We start from the raw sequence: 27,371 nt of genomic DNA on the forward strand, positions 1-27,371 counted from the left end.
CTATACTTGTAAATTCTCACATACTTAGCTTACAGAATACTTTTCACACAAAGATTTAAAATGTACTTTAATAAATTAATACTTAGAGCACCACTTGTCTAAGTATCACTTCTAACTGCAAAAATTAAGACTTAATAGGAACAAGGATTAGATCCTCAAGTACTTCCAAGCACCTACTTCCCACTGAAGTCACCCAAAACATTTTACATCATAACTAGAGAATCAGAATTTCTTTGCAGATTGTGAGTGTGCTGTGCTTCAGCTTCAAGAAGTTCCAGGTCTGAATTATTTGCATTCAAAATATTTAGAGTAATACTTGATGAAATAATACATTAACTAAATTAGTTGTTCAGTATTTTTTAATTATTTCAACTTCTTTGGCAATGTGCAGCATCTCCGTAGTAACTGGAAATGTTCCCCAGACACAGCCAGCCATGTAGTGCCTCTGCTTAGATGGTTAAAAATACATTTAGGTGCCTGCTGTCCTTTTTATTCTTTAAAAGTAGCAAAGACAAATTCTATGCCTGAGATAACCTTCTTTTTATCCCAACATCCCAAACAACAATGGCATCACAGCCTGCCAAAAGCCATCCACTCTGCAAGGACTAAATTAGTATTTAGTCTTCCAATCCAGACTCATCCACTGCCACATGCAATCACAGTAATTCAGTTTTCAACATAAGACACTTTCTTTAATGCTGGGGAACCACTTATGACATAAGATGGTCACCAACTTCTTCATGAACCACTGTCAGAAGAGATTCAAAGTAGTTGCAGCACCAAGCTTACACTGTTATGAAGTTACAAAGAGGACATCTGTGACATCAGACCTTGATTTAATTAAAACTGGGTTACTTCCAGGGGTTGAGTAACCAGTTCCACCTTTCTCAAACACTTTCAAGAACACTCCTATGTAACATTAACTTCCTAGACACCAAAGTCAACAAAATCCATATCAAGCTACAAAACACATAAAACCCACACACCAACACCTCCAAAACAGCAGTCCTACACAATACACAGAAAACCAGGCCTTCACATATTAAAACATTTGCTCTGAAAAGAAGACACTTAGTATTTCACCCCCAATGTAGGGAAAGCTTTCATCCACAAGGACAGTCCTCCACAAAGACAGACTACATTTCTGAATGTGGGTGAAGTTAAGCCACTACTATGTATGAGAATGAATCAATGCTGTCAATAAAGGGCAGAAACACAGAGCTACGAGGGAGAGGATTTTTTCTACAGACTGCTGTTTCCATCTTTTATTTATCAGCCTTGATCCTCAAGAGAGACCAATGAAAGTCTAAGGAAAAAAGATCCTGATTTTATTGAATGCTAGAAAGCAGACTTAATAAAGACATTGATTCACGGCACATTTTAATTTCTCCCAGGCTTCAGATCCTGGTAAGCCCACGTTGTTTCACTGGCAATAATAATTACTCTCTCTTTTGGTTCCACAGGAATGTAACTTCTTTCTCTAGTATCACTTTCTGCTCCACAGAAGTTGGATACCTTTTTCTTTCAAATTGCCTGATTAACACAATCAGTTAAACCCTGAGCCATTTCCCCAGCATGTAATTGTTATTGTTTGTTGCTATTGTTTAAAATATGAAGAAGGAGAATGTATATCTGAAAGGCTGTTCAACTTTTCAGCACTTCAGCTAATAACACATTTTTCTTTCGACCATACTGATTATAACACTTTACTAACTCTGCTTTTTTTTAACCCCTGTCTATGGATAGGTTGGAACTGTTGGTTAGTCTCAGTCAGCAGCATAACTGTTGTACTAGTTATGATGTCACATGTAGATACAGATAGTCCACGGGGGAATAAACGAACTCATCCTTTCCTACCGTTTTGAACTCACCCTTTCCTACTGGTTTGGATTAGATTGTAGTAAGGATAACAGCCTTTGAGCCTATCTTAGTACATAAAATGTCTGCTGTATTTGTGCACTCTAGTATACTTCTCTATATCTTAAGAGATAAAATTAATCTTGCCTTTTTAATCATTTTAGCAGGTAGAAGGCAACTGCTAAAAAATATGAACTATAAGCTAATATACTAATATAATTTTGTAAATATTTCTGTACTGGGAAAGGCTATTTAAAATCAAGAGTTCTCTTTTAGCTTCTTACAACTTTATTCTGATTTCCAGTACATAACCAAATTTTCCAATCATTTTTGCTCACTGAGGTTGCTGAAACATGCAGCTCTAGATAGTCATCATTAATATGAGCTGATCTTTTACTGGGCTAGAATTGCATTAACAGTAGGGAAAAAAGGCTTCATGTGAAGGGGCAAACTCAGGAGAACAATACAAAAGTCTGCGTTAAAGTGTTTGCCCTGGGAGCAGCAAGTGAGATCATTAAGAACATCTAGAAGTATCGGAGATGTATCCTAGGAATCATCCACCCTTGTGCAAAATATATCAGATTCCCCAAAAAACCAACATCATCCAAGGTATTATGGTGTACGAGGAGCAATATATGAAAAATATGGTGTATGACTGGTGTGAATAACAATGGAGAGAGAGATTTGAACACAAATTAAAAAGAGCTATCATCTATTCACCTATGCTACCTAAGTTGATCCAAGTGCAATTCTTCACTTCCCCCTGCCTCCCCATAGTAGAATGTGGCTTCAAGAATATTCAAGGCACAGGAGAAGAACAGCATTACAGAGCCAGGGAGTATACACAACAACAGTATAACCTGAGCTGCTGTGGAGCTGTACCTGGAGATGCTTAGTGGAGTTGCTTGAGGAAGAAAGACAAATAGGAAGAAAAAATGTAGAAAAAATGCAGCAGAGAGAGTAAAATAGGAAAGAAAAAAAACAGGTAAAAATGATGGACCGAATACAGAAAGAAAGTTAAGAGACATATAAAGAAAAGGATTGCCCTGAATATGCCCTTTATTGACACCTTTCCTTAACCATCAGAGACAGCCTATTGTGCTAATAGCCCTTCAAAATGATGATGTGACAAGTGTGGAGAAAGGAGTTAAAAAAATTTGATAGCTGGCTTAGAAAAAATGGGAATAAGGAGAAAACAGAGAAAAGCAGGTATTTCAGAAGAATGGAAACTGGCTGACAGGGGTCTCAAAGAACTGTTTTAGTCATAGCAGGTGATGTTGGAGTGATGGTGGTAAATATTGTAGATTGTTTACTTTTAACAGTGAACCTCATGAAAAATATAGTAAAGGGTCCCATTCTAAGATTTGACTTGAAGATCAGCATGTCCTAGTGATGCAGTCAAACACATTAAATATTGCTCAGTTATGAAGTCCAACGGTAATGGATAAAGCAGCATTTCTTCACTCCCTACATATGAAGCCATAGTTTAAATGCAGTGGCTTCTAATCAAAAGTCAAGACTTGCTGATGAGAGGCAGTACTTCTGAAGACATGGATTAACAAGTTCTGCTGGACTTGTGTAAAGTCCACAGTACCCAGACCATGAACACTGCAAATTATCTCTCAAGTCAGGGATAACTACAAAAAAGTTGAGAACAACTGATCTAGTCATAAACTTTTCACTGTTTAAATAAAAACTCAATTGCATGCCTATATACCCAGCCAAAAGTGCTCCTCAAGATTTAATTATACCAATTTCTTTTCCTCTATTAATGGATTATCTAATCTGTACATAACATATAATATACATATAACATAGAATATTACTTTTCTGCATCTTACATGCTTTGTTTTGGTGAACCCTAAAGTCTAAAACCAATTTAGAATGCAAATAACAGGAACAAATAGTAAAAGAAACAGCTTAGTAAACATGTTGTTTTGCTGAAAAGCTTAAGCAGTAACAGTGGGGAACTGAGAGTTATAGCTATTTGAACAAAATTGATTTTATTACTTTAATTTTCAACTACAAGAAGTATTTGCAGTGCTTTTATGGCATTATCATCCTAATCTTTTTCTGCATGCAGCTCAGACTTAACTTTTTCCCAATGGATATTGTTGTGCACTGTGTTTATCTTTGACAGCATCCAGAATGGCTGGATATTTCCTTTCTTGAAACTGTATCCTGTTTCTGACACTGCTGAAGGACTGCTTCAGAGTACATGTTAAAAAATGTACTCATTTTATGTCTTTTACTACTTGCACTATTTAATAAACTAAGTCCCTACTGTTTTAGTCACTGTGCAGATGGAATAAATACGACAGTCCCTGCTCCAACACCTTAGAATCAAAGTATGAGGAAAAAAGAGAACAGATGGATAAAGAAAGAGTGGGGAGCAATGAAATGGAAGCAATGAAAACTATTTTGGTTAAGGTGGTAGGAGGGCATGTGTCAATCTAGCTATACTTGTGGGATAATTTTAAAAACCAATTCAGCCTGGTGGATGTTTACAGGGAGCCTGAGGAACAACATGGTAGAATGCACGACGACAATCTATGAGGCAGTGGAAAGTCTTGCTACCAAATAAGCAAACACAAGAAAAGTGAAAACAGCTCAGTCCTGATGTACGACGAGGAAAAAGTAGAGAAATTAATATAAGGACAGACATCATCAAAACGACAGCCAGGAAAATGATGTACATAAAGCAAAACTATAATGGTCAAACTTAGAGAAAAGGGTAATGTAGCTGAGATCCCAGAAGATAAGAACCTGAACAAGAGTTCTGGCTGCACAGATGACTAGGGAAGGTTATACCTCTAAAACCACACAGAAAAAAAGCCATCTGAATTATTAGCACACAGTGCTGGAATGCATATTTATGTATGATATTAGAGACACTGTTAGAACTATATACAATAACTTCATTTCCTGAATTAAAACAGAAAACCTAGAAACCATTTCTTGTAGGTATTGTCAAGGCTACTTTTTCCCCTACACACATTAATTTACCCTTACTGATGTTACATTTCACACACTTTTATAATTCTCAGTGTCACAAGATCCTCCTGTGCTATTTCACAGTCATATCTACATTTGATTACATTCAGTAATTCTTTGTCACCAGCAAACTGTGTTTGCTCATTTTTTGCCCCCCTGATCATTCAATGAACACTTGGAATATCACATGTCCTTTTGAGCTCCCACTGCTGAACACCAAAAAGAATTCCTAAGCTGTGGTTCTCTTTTTTAACCAGTGATGAACTCAGGCAGTATTTAAATTATAAAGCAAAAGAATGCAATGGAAGATTGAAAAGAGAAATACAAGAATGATGCGAGTTGGGTACAAAGGAGGCTAGGGATGGGGTAAGGTGACCTGGACATTCAAGTCCTTTACTCTACAGAAGATACAGGAGCACTTAAGGTCTTTAACAGATTAAAGGGATGGACTGGATTATCTTTAAATTCCCTTTAGCACCTACATTCTATTTTCTTGCAGGATCTTTAGCTGGTTTAATAGCAACAAAATAAATGGCACTGCAATCATTTGGAAGTTATGCAGATTTTTTTCTTAATTCTATTAAAGAGTAAGAAGTACAGTGGGAACCAAAGCAGTATTATGTTCCCATATCTTTTCATTAGTTAATGTTATCTAAAATGCTTTCAATAACTATTTAATTAAGAACAGAATGTGTTCAGCTGAAATTAATATGCTGATATAAAGAAAACAGAGAAGTTTTTTCATATGGTTTAATTTTAAAGAACCAAAATGAGAAGTTTACAGTTAAATGTTCTTAGGGAATAATAATAGCAAAGAACCTGGGTTCTGAAAAAAGCCATCTCAAGAATCATATCTTTGCTTATTCAGTAGGCCATCAACCGAAGTAAGAAATAATGGTGCGTTTGTTTTAAAATTAGTTCTGAATTTTAAAGGAGGCCAAAAGTCTTAGTATTAAACTTAAGTTAGAAAATGGTTTAATAGAGTGAGTCCACTTTGCCTATTTAATGGATTTCTCTTATAAGCCTGTTCATGACAACAAAAATTTACTGCTTATTGGCAGCTTGAGTATTTCTTCTCATTTTAGCAGCTTTTTCACTCTTTAAGTCACAGAACAAAAAAGCCCAGACAAGAGCATAATTTTGCTTTTTCCTTATCAAGAAACTACATAGGAAAACGTATAATCTTTTACTCAGAATTAAATAGATTAGCATCTACTGAGACGACGAGATCAATTAGTCATAAGAAAATCTTCAAAAAACATTCATATTAAAAGGTAATTCAATTCAGTTCATTCATGGTAAAAAGTACTTTGACCCCGCAGGGCTAAAGCTGCTCTAAACAGCAGGATCTATTACATAATCCATACTTAGGCTTATGTCACCATGCTGGAAGTTCTCATTTAAATGAGATCAAAATCTCTTCACTATTTAGCATGGGCTTTAAGTCTTTAGCATTCTTAAACAAAGGATTCTTGGACCCAGCTGCACTTTATGTAAAATAAGGTTGTAAGACTCAAGAAAATCAGACATATGCAAGTTTACTGGAATCCATATGAGCTAGTAGAAAGTAATCTTTTCTGAAGGGCAACAATTCTAAAATACACGGTAAAATAGGCAATTAGCTTTTGCCTTACATCTAATCAAGGATCTAAACTGCTTGAGACATTGATGAAGCTAAAAAAATATGGCACACTATCACCACAAAAATGGGAGATGATTCAAGAAGTAAACATACAAATCTCTAAGACAACGTCCTCATGGCAGCATGATGTATTTTGAGTTTGGTATTTTAGATAAATGTCTGCATCTCTGCATCTACCAAGATATGTGAAATAGTATTTTGTCACTCATGGTATTTATGATTATTTACGTTTGACAGATTGAAGTAAATAGGACAAATTAAAATTTTCAAGTATTTTGACAGTTCTGTGGTTTGATTAAAGTTCACAGAGTCTGAGGAACGTGTAATGTGTGAATAAAGGGGGGATCTAGAAATTCAGAGTGGGTAGGCCTGCTGCTGATCTGAGTTGGAAGACACTGCTAACAGAAAAGAGTTTGTAAAGGAAGGGTGAGGGTGGAAGAGCATTTTTTTTTCTTTTCAGGAAAAGAGAACAAAGAAAAGAGACTGAAATTTATAGGAGAGCAGAGAAGTGGATCAAAGAATGGAAGAAAATCATGGAAGATGATGGGAGCTGCAAGATGCTGAATATGAGATAGATAAAAATGTATTTGTGTATAAAAAGCTTTTGTCTCGATTGAGTCATGCAAGACATGGTTGTAGACACTTTGACTGACTCTCTGGCAGACTTCCTGTTTCTGATGCAAAATGCGATGCATCATTACCCTAAGAAAATTTATAACACTGTTTAAAAATACTTAAGAAAGACCAAAAGAAAACAAGCATGATTAAACAGCAAGGTCAGACATGCTATTCAAAATAAGAAGGAAACCTTCAAAACTCAGTTGTGTCCAAATGGGAAAATCATTACAATATATCAGGTGAAAAGGGGGCAATTTGTGAAGGGATTACAAACTAACTATACGATGTTTTCCAGAAACAGGAAAACTTTCAGAGAATCTGTGGGACCAATAGGTCATAACAAAGTTTAAAAAAAAGACTTCTGCATCCATGTGGTTTGAAAAGCCTGCCACAGAAGATGTAATTGTCTGCAAAACCAGTTTTACTCTGAATAGATAAAATAGTAACAAATCAGCAGAACCAGAGGGTATCCACCCAACAGATCTAGGGAAACGCAGGGACGAAATATCTGAACTACTGTCATGTAATTATCAGAAGGCAAGGTACTTCACTCTCGAAGACATCAGGCTATAATGACAAAAGAGGAAAAGTTCTCACATAGTAGAAGAGGAGATAGAAGTAAATGGTTAAAAAATTTCATTGTGAAGGAAGATCATTCTCTTTCTTTCCTGTAATCCTATGTTTGCATTTGTGGAAATGACTATATTGACAAGCTACTGTCCATATATAAAATGCTCATGATTTCCAAAGTCAAGCTGTAATTCCATGGATCTTTAATTTCTATGATTTGAAATGTCCTTTTCACTGTTGTTGTATGTGCCTAAATTACAATAGTCTCTTTTTTTGTTTGTTTTTTTTTGTTGTTGTTTGGTTGTTGGGGTTTTTTTGCTATGGCTGAATAAATAAAGCTGATTAAAAGCTCTGGGAAATCAAGAAAAATGCAGTAAGTTCTTTATAATATTTTGAAAAAACAGTTTGTACTTACCTGCTTTCTGACACTGTACTATCTTCTCATATAAGCTATCTGTATTTTCCACTAGAGTCCTGATGGTTTGAATCATCTGTAGAGAAAATAAATTAAAATATACAGAAATATCAGTAAAATTCAATTTTTACTGAAAATTTTTAATCTGTAAAAGATGCTTCAATTTGAACTCAAATGGATAATCTAATATTTTTTATTAACATAATGAATACATTCATTTTCCTGGTTATGACCAGGCAGAGAAGTACTCTAAATGTAGCATAAAGACATAAAAAATATGATGGTTTTGGGCTGGGATCTGTGAACATTGAAGTAAAATGTCTACTCCATTGCCTACCAAAGCAAGTGGAAATTATACAACTATTTACCAGGTAATTCACTTTTGGTGGCTTGGGTGAGATAACCTGGATGCAGGTTTCCTCTTCCTCACTCACTCCGACATTCAGAATGATGACCACTCACCACCCAGTGCTTCCTTTTTCCTAGGGATCATCCCATTGCTTTTCCAGATTTGTTCCTCTACATTTTCCCTTTTTGTGGCTTGACCTGTACCTACGTATGAGACAACACTCTATGGAGGAAAACAAAGCACTTGAGGCTGGTACTGGAGGATAAGTAAAATAAATTATTCCTTTACCTGATCTTTCTAAACAAAAAGCCTTTCACGGAAGCTCAGCTGAAAGCACACCGATTAAGATGGAACCATGCAGATTTTTCAGCCTAGGGTATGTATTGAGAACTAACAACTTTGCCTCACACCTTACCCACTGATGTCTCAGTATCCACTCAAGCAGACAGATTTCTCGCCACTAAAACAATGACTAAAGTTTGACGTGTTACTTATGTGGATGTTCATGTGGAACCTGCTTTTCCTTAGCAGACCACAATTGCTGTTATGAGCAGGAACGTTCCATGTTACAGAGAAAAAACCCCAAACTTCTCCAACATTCTTCCTCAGAGAAATATTACTTTAAGAGGCATGACTACAGTAGTCTTTCCTCACACATATTAGAAGGAGCCTTCTCCAGTTGAGTGACTTTGAGGCTGTTTTTCTGAACATTGCTCTAAGGGAGGCATAAATCAATTTGGCGAACCAGGCAAGTAAGCCGCAGATTTTTGATCATGGCAAGTGTGCAACCAAGTGAGGAGGAAGAATACCTGCAGAGATGTAAACTACTCTACACACTTCTATTATTTTCTGCTACACAAAAATCTGGTTTAAGTAAATGACAAAGCATTTAAAAATAATTCTAGTTCTGTTTCTATTATTTCAATTTAAAACAATAAAAAAAAGGATGCAAACCCCAAAATTTTTAGTTTATGCAACATGTTTATATAAACAACATGTGAACAAGCAACTTTAGAATATGTGGAGGTCATCATAGTGGGTAATTTAATATAATCTTCACATCCTGATTAATCTGCATTTAATTTCAAAGTATCTATTTATCCTGATTTATACTATGTCAGTTAAAAAAAAAATGCAAATTAAAATAAATGAGGGGAAAAAAAAAAACTTGAGCAGGTTCCTAAGCTGCAAGAGAAATACTTTAGCTTACCCATTTTTAACTGGATTGTTCTTTGAATATAAATATCAATGTTCACTCAAGGAAAAACTGCCTATAAATAGAATTATGCTGATTACTAATTAGGTGTAATAAATTGAAAACAACTATTTTAAAGAGAAGCATACTTAAATAAGAGAATACTATATTTCACCCAGATAGGCTTCTACAGGGAGCACTGCCAACTGACTATTCCTGATTTGTCAAGGAGAAAGCTGCGTTTCACAATGTTTCATTACTATTTGGTCTTTAAAACAGTATTCAGAAATTGAAAGGAAGCCACTGTAAATTTGCTTGAAAGGCAAGGATTTTAACCTGTTTCAATATGTATGTCATGTACCACATTTGCTTCTGTAATGCACTTAAATAAAGAGAACGAAAACACAGCTGACTTCAATCGCAAATATACTTCCAATAACTGATGTTATTTTGCTAACTAGCTGAAAGAATATTGTAAAGCTAAATCCTCCACTGAGCTTTTGCTGCATTGAAAATCACCTTGAAAAATGAAATGCTGAGCATGTATGGCTCTTGTTTTGTCAGGATGCTAATACACAATAAAAAGGACTACAGTGGGATTCTCTGTTAATAAGAATCCTTTCACCTGAGAACCCTTTTGACTGGAGCTCATAAAAGACAGAGACCAATTGTGCTGCCTATTCAAGGTATTTGTTCTGGGGGAACTGTAAGAAATACTGCAACTGCCCCATGTTAGTCTATTATGTGTTCCTGACCCCACGTGTGTAATAACGTAACTTGTAAGTCATCTCAGTTAGGTCCTATTCCAAACACGGAACATCTCTATCTGCTCTGTTTCCTTCATACAATACATTCTACATGCACATCAGATAATCTGGAAATAGTGGAGAACAAGTCTCAGCAGATTAGAAAACTTACTCTGAGACACTGCACTGATTTTCAGAAATAAGAGAATTCAAAGACGAATAAAAATGCTTACATCACTGCTTCTTTGTTTACCTTCTGTATTGACAAAGCAAGAAAGTTTTACTAGTTGTGCAGATGAAAGGAACTGAAACTAATCGCTGTACTAGTGCTCTTTCATCACGGCAAGGCTAACGTTGAAGAATTTATAATAACATGCAGATTTAATATTTCATAGTTTTGGTATAGAAAGCTTCTTTGCCTAAATACTCTCAGATCAAAAGCAACTCCCTCTTTGCAACTTTTGAAGAAAAATGTCAATGCATTTCATGTGACAGAAATTATTCTAATATCAATTTTTATATTACCAAGGCCAGTAACAGTTACTTTATCTTTGGTCTCTAAAATACATACAAAGTTGTATTTAAGATTAACAGCACCACTAAGCAAAATTGGCTGAGCTATCAATAATTCAGGGGTTGATTGCCACTACCATTCAATCAATATTATGCTACGCCCCAATTTTGTTGATGTCCTTCACTGAAGAAATAACGGAGCAGTATGCTGTGTGCATGAGCAGGTGTCACCTTTTAGTTGTGTTTGATTAATAAAGTAATAGTATTAGTTCATTATAATTTTATTCTTATATTGCTCTTCATCATGCAGTCACCTTTCAGTATGTATTCAGCAATTTCTTAAATTACTCTTATGAAGTGTTTAAACATATAAATTCTTCTTGGTGTTCAAGCCAAAATTATAACATCATGAAAACATTCATGTAGATATTAACAGAGACTGAAAGACTTTTGGTAGACACAGCATATGGAATAACTGAGCAGAAATGGTTATATTTAAAGAAGATTAGCCTGATCCAAATGATACTTGTATGTATGTGTGTGCTTGGTATAGAAAATGATGAGTAAGCAGGAGCTTCAGTGTGAAAACCAGTATGTCTGCAGCAGAATGAGAAATTAAATTCTCAAGGCAAATTAGTTGTGGAAATTGAGGAGAAAGACCAAGTAGAGTCTAGGATATATTAGACTAGTCTATACTGAACAAGCCAATCAATAAGCAGGTATTTGCTAACCACAGCCAACTTTTGAGAATGTTGTGACAAAATTGGAAAGAGAAATGCAAACAAACTTAATAGAGAACAACCAGTTACCAGCTAATCATTAAAAACGTATTGCAAATTACCCATGCCTATTCTAAGAAAAGAACAGATATTATATGAAGTTTAGCAGGTATGCTTTCTAGCAAGTCTCTTACAATATTAATTCCCATCTCTAACCTATGTTGCTTTTTTCTGGAAGTAAAAATTCAAAATATCCAATAAATATATTTTAAATACAGAATGTGTAACACTTGCTGGAATTGCTTCAACTCTCCCTTCAATTCCCACCACCCCACCCCAATCTTAGTATGACCAGAGAACTGCTCTGGTACTCACTACATATTGGACTATCTTCCTTTTTTTTTTTGGTCAACGGAAAATGGGAAATGCAGAATGGTATGCTTTACGAGTCTTGAAGTCATCACATTTTTGCAGAGGCCAGGCTGACAGTTTGATCTATTCGTCAAACTCTATTTGTTAAATCATGCAACCATTTTACCTAGTTATCAGAAAAACTGCCAGTAATTCTAACAAAAGGACAAATGTCAAATGTCAAATATTAAAAAAATATTTAAATTATACTTAAAGGGCTTTAGAAATAAGCACTAAATGATTAGTCCAGAGATCTCAGTGAGGATTAGAGACCAGTATTTTTATATATTCTCCCTGCCTTAAAAAGCATGATGACGATGGTTAGAAATCAAAATAATTCTTGCTTCAAACTGATGGAACTGTGTTGTTAATGTACCATTCACCACTTATGTGACGGTGCCTTCACAAACCAAATGAAAAAGTCATATACTACTTACACTGATATATCTATTCTTTTTCTCAGCAAAATAGAACTCTGTCATTAAGAGAGACAGTTACAGAAAATTAAAAAAGGAATATACATGTCTAGACTACCCTTTAGGCTTATTTTTTATGTTGCAAAGTTTTGTTAAGTCTGTTTTGTTGTTGTTTTATGAAAGAGATAAGTGCTATGAACTAACACTCTGTATGTCTATGCACGTATAGAAGTGCTCATACGTATGTACACATGCATGCATTTGAGACCATTCATACAATTTCAGCTGAATTTGAACAAGTGAAGATCTATTTCTACTAGGCTGATGAAGATAGGTCTTCTGGTAGAAGACAGAACATCCTGTTTATGCCCCCAGCTTAGGGAAAAGATGTAGACTGAACTCAACCCCAAATATTTTAAACATCACATTTATCAAAGAATTCAGACTTTGAGAAAAAAATCTTTAAAAAAACCCCAGGATTTATTAATTCCTCTGCATGTGGAACTGGTTGGTAGCACACCAAGAGAGACATCAGCTGCATTTTAAAATGGAAAAACCAGCCAATGATGAACTGTGTCTGGCTGATGAAACTCGCTGAGAGAAAACACCTTCACTGACAAGAGTTGCAACACCAAGGATGAACTTTATTTTTAGCAAGTAAAGCACACTACACATTTTCATTTTGAAATCTGTGAATATGTGTTGCCAATACTGCTAGACCTACATTCCAACAGTAAAATTGAAAACATACTTACAGTAAATCTTTATTAAAATGGCTCTCTCCACAAAATGCAGCTCACATTCTCCTTTTGTCTCAAATCTCAGCATATTAGATATACTTCTGAGACCACAAACTACACCATTTCTGAAAACAGTTTAGTACTCAGTGGCCAAACCGGTGTTCTTAATAGTAGTAATAAAAATGTAATTTGCATTTTCCAGACATTTTATTAAGTCCAGAATAGTACAAACAGCAACAATAGCAAATAGCACTTCATAAAAAACGAAACCAAACACAGGGCATCCCAAACTACAATATATAAACTGCTAATAGTATCTGCATGATTTCAAAAGATGTGTGTGACCCAGAGAGGGTCAGAAGTTGCTACCATTGCCCCAAGCAATAACAGCAAGGAAAGGAACTTTGGTAGGGACAGCATATAAACACTTCTATTCTCAAGAACTGTTATATGTACTGGGAACTCAAAACAAAATATGGTCAGTTCTAATTAAATGTATGTATAAACTGTATCCAAGCAGTCCTGTATTCAATGTCAATGCACCAGAAGGCATTTTTCTTATGGCACTGGAACAAGCAAAAGAATTGTTCTTAGTCCTTTCAGTGACAACCGCCATGGTCAGCTTGCTCTGAAGTTGCATAAAGAATTGTTTTGAACTATATATACTACCTTTGATTTTCTGCTGGAGAAGAATGGCGTTACAGCAGTAAGGAAGGAAATGACTGGAAAATCAGATTGTAAACTCATATTAAACCTCAGAACTCAAATGAATTTTTCTAACAGTGTGGACACCACCCTGAAATCATTCTGAAATGTCCAACTTTTAACCACCACCACCATAAACAACAGAATTGGACTTCTAATAAGCAAGCAACTCATGTTCACATTACTGAGCTCAGTTCAAAACTCAGTAAGCAGTGATAAAAACCTTACACCTAGCACCCCTGAGACTGCTAGCACCACTAGATCAGTGCTACTCAGTTTTCAAGAGTAAAGGGTCCTCAAGTTTAAACAGGAGTGATAGCAAAGAAATATGTTGAAGTGATTGCGAAGTAGCATCTTAACAGAAGGGACACTTGCAGAAGAAGGGGCAGGCAACTCAAGAAGAGTAGAGGGATCTCGTTAGGTCGTGCAGAGAGGAAATTAGAAAGGCAAAGCCCAGCTAGAACTCAACCTGGCCACTGTCTTGAGAGACAACAAAAAATGTTTTTACAAGTATATTAATGACAAAAAGAGAGCCAAGGAGAATCTCCATCCTTTATTGGATGCGGGGGGGAACATTGCCACCGAGGACGAGGATAAGGCCTCTTCACCGAGGACGAGGATAACGCCTTCTTTGCCTCAGTCTTTAATAGTCAGAGCAGTTATCCTCAGGGTACTCAGCCCCCTGAGCTGGAAGACAGTGCCGGCGAGCAGGATAAACCCCCCATAACCCAAAAGGAAGAAGTTAACGACCTGCTACGCCACCTGGATGCTCACAAGTCTATGGGGCCGGATGGGATCCACCCGAGGGTACCGAGAGAGCTGGCGGAGGAGCTTGCCGAGCCGCTCTCCATCATTTACCAGCCGTCCTGGTTAACTGGGGAGGTCCCGGACGACTGGAGGCTTGCCAATGTGACGCCCATCTACAAGAAGGGCTGGAAGGAGGATCCGGGGAACTACAGGCCGGTCAGCCTGACCTCAGTGCTGGGGAAGATCATGGAGCGGTTCGTTTTGAGGGCGCTCACAAGCCACGTCCGGGACAACCAGGGGATCAGGCCTAGCCAGCACGGGTTCATGGAAGGCAGGTCCTGCTTGACCAACCTCATCTCCTTCTATGACCAGGTGACCCGCCTCGTGGATGAGGGAAAGGCTGTGGATGTGGTCTACCTGGACTTCAGTAAAGCCTTTGACACTGTCTCCCACGGCATTCTCCTAGAGAAACTGGCAGCTCACGGCTTAGACAGGTGCACTCTTCGCTGGGTAAAAAACTGGCTGGACGGCCGAGCCCAGACAGTTGTGGTAAATGGAGTTAAATCCAGTTGGCGGCCGGTCCTGTTTAATATCTTTATCAATGATCTGGACGAGGGGATCGAGTGCTCCCTCAGTAAGTTTAGAGACGACACCAAGCTGGGCGGGAGTGTTGATCTGCTGGAGGGTAGGAAGGCTCTGCAGAGGGACCTGGACAGGCTGGATCGATGGGCCGAGGCCAACTGTATGAGGTTCAACAAGGCCAAGTGCCGGGTCCTGCACTTCGGCCACAACAACCCCAGGCAACGCTACAGGCTTGGGGAAGAATGGCTGGAAAGCTGCCCAGAGGAAAAGGACCTGGGGGTGCTGGTTGACAGCCGGCTGAACATGAGCCAGCAGTGTGCCCAGGTGGCCAAGAAGGCCAACGGCATCCTGGCCTGTATCAGAAGCAGTGTGGCCAGCAGGAGCAGGGAGGTGATTGTGCCCCTGTACTCGGCACTGGTGAGGCCGCACCTCGAATACTGTGTTCAGTTTTGGGCCCCTCACTACAAGAAGGACATGGAGGTGCTGGAGCGTGTCCGGAGAAGGGCAACAAAGCTGGTGAAGGGCCTGGAGCACAAGTCTTATGAGGAGCGGCTGAGGGAACTGGGGTTGTTTAGTCTGGAGAAGAGGAGGCTGAGGGGAGACCTCATCGCGCTCTACAACGACCTGAAAGGAGGTTGTAGCGAGGTGGGTGTTGGTCTCTTCTGCCAAGTAACTAGCGATAGGACGAGAGGAAATGGCCTCAAGTTGCACCAAGGGAGGTTTAGATTGGACATTAGGAGAAATTTCTTTACTGTAAGAGTGGTCAGGCCTTGGAACAGGCTGCCCAGGGAAGTGGTTGAGTCACCACCCCTGGAGGTATTTAAAAGACGTGTAGATGAGGCGCTTAGGGACATGATTCAGTGGACATGGTGGTGTTGAGTTGATGGTTGAACTCGACGATCTTAGAGGTCTTTTCCAACCTTAATGATTCTATGATTCTACGATTCTATGACAATATACTTTTCTCTGTCCCAAGTTCAAGTTACAGTCTTCCAGAAGACCTCTTAGCAGACCTTTAAAATATCTGAAGAATACTTTGCTAAGTTGCATGGAAAAGGTAACTAAAAAAAGATAGCTGAACAGTTTTCAGAGATTATGACTTTCTAACAACTGCTACTGACAAGTGATGAGACAGGAAAAAACCTGCAAAGGCCCCAGCAGAACAGATTTTTATTATTTTTCTTTTAAAGTTTTTCTTCAAATCCCAAAGAAATTTTAGAAATTAATACAGAAAGGCCACAGCCAGTACGTGAGTTGAGTAATTCATGTTATGTAAAGCAGGTATTGATTGGCAATAGAAACATTGAGTCTTGTTTAATGACCATTTCATCAAACGCAGAGACATATATGTGGGATGTACCCATGAGTCCTGAGGGGGCAGACTGATGTCATTGCAAGGCAGTTCTCGGTTATTTTTGAAAGGTCATAGCAATCAGAAGACGTTCCTTAGGACTGGAAGAAAGCAAATTTCACCCCTATCTACAAGAAGAGTAAGAAGGAGGACCAAGGAACTACAGGCCAGTCAGCCTCACTTCAATCCCTGCGAAGGTGGTGGAGTAAAACCACATGAAGGACAAGAAGGTGATTGGGAAAAGTCAGCATGGATTTACAAAGCGGAAATCAGACTTGATCAGCCTGACAGCTTTCCACAATGAGATGACTGGCTTGGTGGAAGTGGGGAGAGCAGTGAATGTTTCTTATTTCGACTTTACTAATAAGGCTTTCAACACTGTCTCTCGTAACATCCTCATAGACAAACTAAGGAAGTAGAGGCCAGATAAGTGGGCAGTGAGGTGGACTGAAAACTAGCTGACCAGTCAGGCTCAAAGCGTTGTGATCAGCAGCACAAAGTCCTTCTGGAGGACAGTCACTAGTGCTGTGCCCCAGGGGTTGACACTGGAGCTACTACTGTTTAAACATCTTCATTTGGATCTTCATCACCTGGATGATGGGGCGGAGCGCATCCTCAGCAAGTTGACAGAAGATACAAAGCTTGGAGGAGGTTGGATAGAGCAGATGGTTGTGCTGCTACTCAGAGGGACTTTGACAAGCTGGATAAGTGGGGTGACAGGAACCCCATGAAGTTCAGCAAAGGGAAATGCTGCATCCTGCACCTGGGGAGGAATGATCCCATGCATGCACCCGTATAGGCTGGAGGCTGACTGGCTGGAAAGCAGCTTCAGAGAAAAGGACCTGGGTGTCCTGGTGGACAACAAGTTGAACATACCTAAGGAAGTGCATCGCCAGAAGACCGAGGGAGTCGGTCCGTCCCCTCTAATCAGCATTGGTGAGGTCACATCTGGAGTGTTCAGTCCAGTTTGAGGTTTCCAGTACAAGAAAGTTACAAACTTACTGTCCAGTGCAGGGCCACAAAAAGAGTTAAGGGACTGGAGCATCTTTATATGAGGAGAGGATGTCCAGCCTCGAGCAGAGAAGGCTCAATGGGGATCTTGGGTGGTCAAACACTGGAAGAGGTTGCCCAAAGAGGTTGTGGCGTCTCCATCCTTGGTGATATACAGCAGCCAACTGGACACAATCCTGGGCAATCTGCTCTACCAGCTTTGCACAAGGCCGTTGGACTAGACTATCTCCTTTCAACCTCAATGATTCTATGTAAATAAGGATTTTAGCAAAGTTGACATCTCTAATGAAAAGAAATTTTCAGAACTGAGCTTTCTCGCTCAAGACAACAATCAATAATAACTTCATAAAAGATAAAAATCAGATGTGGTTTTGCCCAGACAGTCCAAAGCTGCTCTGTAATTAAGAACAACTGATCTTTCTGCTATCCAAGTATAGTCCAAAGCGCCAAGGTACGAAAACAAAGCTGCTAACTGCTACTTCTGTACACTCAGAGGACTCCTCACATCAAACTAAATTTAATTCAAAGCAGTAAGTTTTTTAGCAAACATATTGTCTAAATTAGAAATTATTTCTCCAACTATGCAAGAAAATAAATTTAGCACAGAAACACAGAATCATTGAGTTTGGAAGGGACCTCAGGAGGTCATCTGGTCCAACTCCCCCTGCTCAAGCAGGGCCACCTAGAGCAGGCTGCCCGGGACCATATCCAGATGGCTTTTGAGTTATCTCCAACAATGGAGACTCCACAACCTCTCCAGGCAACCTGTTCCCATGCTCAGTCACCCTCACAGTCAAAATGTGATGTTCAGACAGAGCCTCCCTGTGTTTCATTTTGTGCGTCTTCTCCTGTCACTGGGCACCACTGAAAAGAGCCTGGCTCTGTGCTCTTTGCACCTACCCTTCAGGTATTTATACACACTGATAAGATCCCCCCCAAGCCCTCTCTTCTCCAAGCTGACCAGTCCCAGCCCCCTCATAGGAGACATGCTCCAGTCCCTTCATCACCTTCGTGGCCCTTTGTTGGACTCTCTCCAGTATGTCCATGTCTCTCTTGTACTGGGGAGCCCGGAACTAGACTTAGTACTCCAGGCGTGGCCTCACCAGTGCTGAATAGAGGGGAAGGATCACCTCCCTCGACCGTAACATATATCATATATTATGATATCATTAAGTACTATGTTTCCCTTTAGACTTTAAAACACTGTCCTCTTTCAAGACAAATGCAGAGGAAATTTCCATTATGCTTCCTGAACTCACTGTCGTATTATGATATAAACGTAATGCTACCTAAATGTACCTAATTGACAGTGGCAGTATATCCCCATAAGTGGAAAAAACATAGGAATAGACTCATGGTTTCACTTTTTTAGCCCTCCTTTCCTCTCTCACCTCTTTTTGAGATGTTTTATATTCTAGGAAACACATACATGGAACACGTTTTTGTATCTTCAGAAAGAAGCAAGCTGAGATTATGCCATAATGCTGTGCAGGAGTATAACAGATGAAATCCACTTACCAAAACTAATCTTTGTAGGACCGAGAAAAAATAGGACATCATCTATTCGTAATTCTGCAATATCCCAAAATGAATTACATTTCCCACAGTTCAAGAAAATTTACCAAAGGAACAAACAGTCCACAAGTTCTGCATTAAAAAGTCTTATGTTCTTTACTCTCATGAGTAAAGTATTTGAGAAAGACTAGTTTGAAGACAGAGTAAATAAAATAATCAGCAGCTCTCTTCTAAACTATGCACACAATGACATTAAACTCTTTTAAATCCAACAGTCATTTCTCCTTGCCTTCCTGACACTCTGGTTGTTACAGCAAAATTATTTTCATCATTTTTAAACTAAAGCTGATAGAATGAAAACTCTATGTAAAAAGTGGACAATAAGGAAGCACATATATATTAAAGGAAAATATCCTATATTGTAAAGGGAAGCAGAAATTTATCATCCTTGTGAAAAAATTAATAGGAGGTGTTATTTTTGAAACTAAAACCATCAGTAACAGTTCCAATAACCACAATTTTTTCACACAGAAGGAGTCAAGAAGACAAACAGAAGATTAAGAATTTATTGAGAAAGAAAAAGAGAACTACTGTTGGAAGTATGGAGTACATTTAAGAGAAGTTGCTATGCATCTGACCTATTTTTATGCTCTTCCATAAACATTCCATTGGACTACATTAGAAACAGGACAGTAAGCTAGATGAACTCCTCTTCCTAAGTAGTCGTATTATTTTATGCTCTTATGAATGCTGTGAGTCAGCCATTAGCCGTAATGGGATTAGTGAAAGGATCCAAAAAGTTTCACCATTCATGCTCTTAACAAAAAATGAAAAAATCTTGACTTCCCAGAAGCATCAAGTTGTCATTATCAGAGCTTTTCAATCAATGTAAAACAGCTCATACTTTACAACATTTGGCACTGGAGTCTGAATATCCAAAATTAGATGTTTGTTTCTGCCCTTGTGGACTGAAAAGCCCAACATAAGCTGAGGTTATCATCTGCAGCTCTGTTTTTGGAAGCATAATTGCAAACGTTCAGTTTAGAATGAGTGTCCTGTTATAAAACAGGAAAATAAAAACTGATAATAAGCAACATAACTCTTTTTGAAGAAACTGTCCAAGCTATTCATATTTTCCATCAATACTTTGTTTTCCATCAGTTTTTGTGATAGACTAAAAACTACACAATCAGTAACTATTTAAATTCACCTCATAAACCAGGATCTACAATTATTATAATTTATTAAACATGGCAAAAACCATTACCTGGGCTATTTGTAATATTAAATCGCAATGAATGATGTATGTTTTCCTTTAGATCTCTTCACCACTGAACTGTATCCATTTATTACCTAAATAAAGACAGTTCTAACTCTGCAGAGACTTGATAATGAAAGTAAACATACTGTACAAAGCCAGCGGCAAGAATGGAAACAGTGAGACAGTGTGTGTTATCGGTATTTAAATATTGCATTTCTATTGCCAACTCTGAAACTTATTGTTTTAACACACACTATAACAATCCGCCACTAAGACTGAGAAAGTTGTTTAAACTCTAAGCACCCACATACTGCACACCTTGATGATCTTTGCAAATCTGGGGGCATCATTAAGTCATACATCTTTAAGAGTACTCAGTTATTTTAGCTAGATCAAAGTTGTTGGAGCTATACCTACTATCTCCAATCCACTTACTGGAAAAACATACCCTAATGCAAAAAGCAACACAAGCAACTGTCTTTAACAGTTCTTTTCCTGTTGGAACATCAGGTTAAATACAACATTTACTCCAGCTAACAGAGAAGAGAGAAGAATTTCAAAAGGCTAAAAATTTAATAGTAACTTCATTTCAATATGAGAATTTGAAAAGGGGCTTTGTCAAATGCTTCTGGAAAATCCAACCAGACTAATCTTCTGTGTCTACATGCTTCGTGACTTCAAAGAACTCCAAGAGATTAATGAGCCCTTCACTTTATAAAAGCTGTACTGACTCTTCCCCAACACGTTTCTCCACGTTTCCTCTAATTTTCTTCTTCAAAACAGTTTCTACCCATTTTCACAGTACAGATGTCAGCCTGTCTGATCTGTAATTTCATGATCTTCCCTGGAAACCTCTTAAAACACTGGCACCACACTAACAACCTTGATAGTTTTAAGTGAGAGGATACACACAACAATTAGCAGTTTGGATATATCAACTCTAGAGATCTTTCAGAACCCTTGAATGAGTATCACCTCTTTCTGGTAATTTTTTTCTCAGTCATTTTGTCTTTCCTGTGTAATGTCCTCTATCAGCATTTCAGTTAGAGACAAATTCAATGAGTCCTTCATAAAGAAGCATTTCATGTGAAACTTTAATCTCCACAGGTAAATGGATGCAAAAACTAATTTAGTGTTGTGGCTTTATTTCTTTTCCTGGGGCTTTCTTTTACACTTTGATCAACTAGTGGTCATACCCACTCTTTGACAGGCTTCTTGTTTCTGGTATTTTCAGAAAAGACGTTACTGTTGTTTTTAAGTCTGTGCAGGGCGTTCCTCAAATTCTTCATTGTCAGCTTTCTCATATTTTTTTATTTAACCATGGCAGGGTTAAATATCTATCCTATCTTCCTCATTCGCATATGACTTCAGCTTTTTGGAAGATGCCGCCTTCTTTTGAACAGCATCTCCTCCTTCTTGTCCTCCTCAAGTGTTTTTTCTTAGGTGGTACATATTTACTTCAAGCCCCCTGTGTGGTATCTTTAGAGCGTCTATGATGTCTGTTCTTTTGACTACTTCTCTTACCTTTTTGTTTTAACAAGATTCCTTATTTTTATCTAGTTATGCTCTTAAGTATAAAAGCAAGGAATAATAGCTTTTCAGTCTTCTGTGCAAAGCCCAAGTTCTTTGCTTTATAAGCCAGATGATGCTAAGAGTTCAATTGTAACACGGAACACCCATGGAGCTGGACTCCAGAAGACATGGGCTCAAGAACAACATTCTGAACCAACCAGGAAACAGAACACAGCTATCACAGTCTATGCCAGTCACATATTCCTCAGAAAAGGTACCAGATGGAAAAATCTGGGTTTTCTTCAGGCACACAAAGCAGATAGTGGTCAGATGCTATCACATGATTTAAAAACACATGAGATGCAAGGATTGAGTTCGATTACAGGAGATTGGTGACCAACTTGAACTCAGCTTTCTCGGCCATAATCAGAAATTGAATATTTAGATCAAAAGAAAGTTACGCAAGAGTTGAAGTAACCTATTCACTCACTCTGCTTTAGGAGATAAACTGATAATTACCAGCACTGGATCTAGTATTTTTTGGTTACCCCAGAAGTTTGCAACCTCAAAGGGTAGTTTGTGGAACAAAGGCTTCTCAACTGAGTAACTCTGGCACATTAGTAAGCTGAGATGAAGTAGAAAAGTCTTCGTCTACTTGTTCTCTCAAGATACAATTCTATAACCACAGCAGAATGACTGAAATCCCTCTTACTGTACTTGCAAAGTAACCATAACCAAGGACCTACATCAACAACAAGGTAACTAATACAGATTTTATGAGCTAAGCATAACTCAAAACAGATCTGCTAATCATTCTTTTTTAGGCCCTGTGAAAGAGGCAATAGATATATTCTTTGCTTCCTTCAGAATTATGAGCTTTAATCCAACATGCCTGATACAGAAGTGCCCCACCCAATTCATCTACTGATATCAAGATGAATTTTAAAGGTAAAAAGTATTTAGGGTTTTAAGCAGTAGCTGAAGTATGAGAGGACTATTAACATTTTACCAAAACTTTGACCATCAGTCCTTTTTAGATAGTCTTTTAATAAGCCCTACTAGTACGAGTCCAGTCTATAACTCTTCAAGGTATAGTGTCAAACTATCTACTTCCCAATGGGATGGACATGTTCAAGTTCAAAATATAGGCTATCATATTTAGTTTATGTCATCGGCAGAATTTGCAACTCCATAACATAAAGTTAACTTCCACGTGATAGCATACGCAATCTGCTGTATTGAGTCAGTAGTTGAAATGAGCCAACAATAAGGTAACCGGATTTAAGCTTACTATAGAGCTACTGATCACCAATCATATGGTGTTTTCCAGTTTACTAGCTTTGCTGTATTTTAATACCTCTCATTTTCATCATCTCACAACCCCCACCACCAATAAACACAGCCCTGCTCTCGAGCCTATCTCTAGCGTGTGTATACAAAATCTATTCATCTTATTTGATTTCATTTGAATCAAATAGAAACCTCCTATACTGCAGTCTGCAGACATTTTGCATTACAACATAACCTCAGTATTAAAAAAAAAAACAAACCACCACCAGAAACTGTGAAAAAATGGATATGGCAGCATTATCTAGTTAGGATTTAATTTCATCCTAATTATTGTAGCAGCATTACTTTATGTCCTTTCACACAGGTACAGTTCTCTGCCTTTTCTGTACCAGCTTTCCTCTTAGAAGTAAATGTCTGCTTGCAAAGTTCAGAAAACCTTATTTTCATCAGACGGGACACTTCATTCTCCACCAAGGGCAGACAGAGACAGTCAAGTTCTCAACAATATCTGGCTTCATTTGTATGATCCTCTAGCATACCTTTGCAGTGCTATTATACTCATCACTGAATAATGCTGCAGACTTAGGATGAGGTATTTTTTTTTCTCTTACCATAGCGTAACTTTTTAAGGTTTATTTACTGTTTATCTTAAAAGTTATAAGACATTTTAAAAAAAACATGCAATGGTGTGGAAGAGGCACTTGCCTTAACTCCAAGCTTCAGTCTGCAGCACTGATCAGTGATGGGTGTGATGACACCAACAGAGTGCATGCTGAAGTATCACATAAAGGAAGCTGAAGTTCATGAACGAGAGGGAAAAATAAAACATTGTTAAACAGTGAAAAGATGTTAGGGTGAAAAATACTCAGGAGCATGGAGAAGCTAGAGAAAAATACGCAACTTAAACTTCTGTCTTTCTCAAAAATTCCTAGTTGTATTTATTTTTCATTATTCTGAAAACACACCCCAGATCCTATAACATGGATAAAAGCAAAACATCCTTTTATTTCTTGGGTAAACTTCTGGTTCCAATAATGCTGGTGACAAATTACTCATTAAATTCAAAAATACAATATTTTAACCCATGAATAGTACTAGCCTTTATCATTTATAGCTCCTCGATTAATGTAGTACTGAATGCTGACAATTTAAGACAGCATTATGTGCTATTTGTTTACATGTAAAAAACCCAAGTATCTAGTGATATGCTAATTAACTTATTATCATTTGCCTCATTGTTTCTTTAAAAAATATATGTATCTGTGCTACGCTGAAGATATTCTCACCTTTCCATGTGCACCTGCAGTATTGCACTCTTCTGTAATTATTTCAATGTGGACTGACTGTCCCACTGTGAAGGTCTTGCATCCTTTCTCATTTTACAGAGCAACAGTGAGTCCTTTAAGCACTCCCAATGTAAACAAATTCTGAATAATTAAAAATCTTGGCTGAATATTGTTTTCTATGTTTATTATAATTTTATAAAAAGGAGAGTATTTCGACAAATAAGAATCCCTTCATTAGCCAAAAACATCGTGGTCCTGAAACAGCAGTACTTTGAGAATATCATTATGTGTGCCACATTGAGAATGCACATAAGGTAACGACAGCCTATGCATTTATGGTACTAACCAAGGTTTATTTAATAAACATTTAACACAATCTCTGTTATCAACATGATTTCATACTTACGGTAGTTGACACACTGGAAGAACATAGTTATATAATTTTGACCTATACTGAGGCCTAAGCTAGCAGAAAATAAGACAAGTAGGTAATCACTACTTCAACAGTACCTCTACCCTTTCTTAATTCTGGACAAGGCTTCCATTATTAAGCTGAATTTTACACCCACCTGTTAATTAATCATGTCAAAAAAATCCCCAAGCCAAAACCAACCATTGAGATAAAATGTGTCATTTTGAGGGCTCACTATATTAATTTACACCAAAACCACACAAAAAGAACACTATTTATGATAGCATCAGACTCTAAACATCTGCCGCTATAGCAAATATCAATATATGAGCTAAATAGCTTCTCATGTCTTCTCCTCTCCTTGAGGAAAGGATGATATGGATGTCTCCCACTATTTCACAACGTGCCTTCAAGAACAAGAGCTATCAGTATGGCTACCATGGCTGACTTCATTTTCCAGTACAGATTTTAATTGCTTAAAACCTTTTGTCGAACTGGACAGAGTATTGGCAAGACCAAAGTTTCACAAATTGAAACGCATCTCATTATTTTAATTTATAAGTTTTATTTGACGAAAATAATCTTAACTTTTACTTATCTTCAATATCATTTAGAGCTAGAAGCACTATCACACTCTTTGTCTTTGTATGAAATTGAGTCTTTACCCTTTAGGGAAGAGGAGATGGAAAAATGCTTTGAACATGCCACTAAATATTCTATTATTCTTACATATGAAAATAAAATATAGATTTCTAAAGTACACAAATATTCAAATCATGTGTAGACTACAAGATGCAGGGGAAAAAACGCATGTGAGAGACAAAGAGCAAATCAAACTTGGATTGTAAAGATTTCTAGAGTCATGAGTCACCTCTATCTAAGTGACACTCAAACAAAACATTTTATCTGGACTTACAAAAAGATTTTAAGTATCTGGAATAGCTTAGTAACTAACAAGCAGCATCACCACATCAGAACAAACTGCAGATAGAGACATCTCCATCAAGAAGACAGAACTTCATTACATACGTGTTACAGGTGTAATCCCAACAATCAAGCTTGTTTGCATCCTGATTATAGTGATATCCTGTAAGCTACCACTAAGAGGATATACCACTATCTTCTTGTAACTCTGCTATCAGTCTCATCAAATTCTGTTGTATTTACATCTTCACTGAACTACACAAACTCTACTTAAATTACTAATTACTAATGAGTGCTTTTTGGACTTCGTATGGCATTATTCTAAAGCTAGTTTTTCTTCAGAAAGCAGTTTAAGAGATATATATGAAACTGGGCTGCTGGTTTCTTTTCCTTCATTTTCTTTCTTTAAATAGCAAGGACTGTTTTTAGAACAGTGACTTGATCCTGCCAGATGAGTTTTCTCATTTTAGTGCACAAAATTAATGCAAAATTATCCTAGAAACATTTACTTATTGTCAGACAATATATCAAATTAAAGAAATCATTAAATAAATAAATAAAGGCTCAATTACTCTGTGCCAGATTACTTCAGTGGAAGTAAGGAGGACATTTCAAATCACACTTGTCTGGATCTTTCTTCCATACTTTAAATTAATGCAAGGCAGATGTAAATCAGTATTTCTCAGTGTATTAGTTCTTCCTTCCTTCTTGCAAAATGTTTAATTTCCAGTCTCTAAAGACACAATTTACATATTTACTGAAGTATAAGGCCTGAAATTAACATTACAGCTGCTTACAGATGTAAAAATGCCTAATCAAATGAGATCTATAAGAAAGCTACAGCAAAGGAAAATGAAAAAGCATGCGTAGAATTTAACACTTCAAGGTGCTTATAAAACTACAATTCCTAAAAGCAGTTCCTGATGTTTTTCTATTCTATGTTGCGTCAAAGCCAAAAGAAAACAAGGTCCACAAACTGGAAAATGTAAAGTAGCAAATTAATGGAAGAGGTTTATAGGTATGCAAAAAATGTCAAGTTACTGCAAAACAGGTAATTTAATACATCCTCTTCATGTTAAATCCTCTTGATTATAACCACTTTGCCTTCTGAAGTGTACAAACATGTATTTGCATGCAGTATATTAATCTCTGTGTTTTACTCAATATGAAAACACTATCAGTTGCTGTACATTCATGGGAATGACTTTCAAGCACATGTAATGAAGCATGAAATAGGAAGTCACAGGTGAAAATGACCTTTCAAAACAGACATGGTACTGTATATTATAAAAATAAAGTCTTTCAAATAGCATATAAAATAACCACAAAGGACTACTCACCACGTCATATGCTGTTACAATCTTTTTCAAAACCTCTGGAACAATCCCTTGGAGTTCCATCGTCGGATACTGATCATTGAGATTCAGTACTACCAAGGGTGTATTATCAGGCCCAACCAAGCGCGTAGACACTGCCAAAATGCACTGCATAAGATTTGCTACAGGAGAGAGGCCACATAATTCTTTGAATGAAACTACTGCATTCTGCAAAAAGGAAAGAAAGAGTTTCCTTTACAGTTAAATATGAATT

General features: G+C 37.5%; 1 protein-coding gene across 1 annotated transcript in view; it reads right to left on the reverse strand.

The window, feature by feature from the left end:
- Positions 1 to 27,371, reverse strand: part of PLCL2 (phospholipase C like 2) — a 109,036-nt gene that overhangs the window by 17,689 nt on the left and 63,976 nt on the right. The window contains exons 3-4 of the mRNA XM_075143447.1: positions 27,122 to 27,325; positions 8,097 to 8,172 (exon numbers count right to left, since the gene is read on the reverse strand). Coding sequence (XP_074999548.1) covers positions 8,097 to 8,172; positions 27,122 to 27,325 — 280 coding nt within the window. The remainder of the gene's footprint in view (positions 1 to 8,096; positions 8,173 to 27,121; positions 27,326 to 27,371) is intronic.

Source organism: Calonectris borealis, chromosome 2 (genome assembly GCF_964195595.1).
Source record: "Calonectris borealis chromosome 2, bCalBor7.hap1.2, whole genome shotgun sequence".
NCBI lineage: Eukaryota > Metazoa > Chordata > Aves > Procellariiformes > Procellariidae > Calonectris > Calonectris borealis.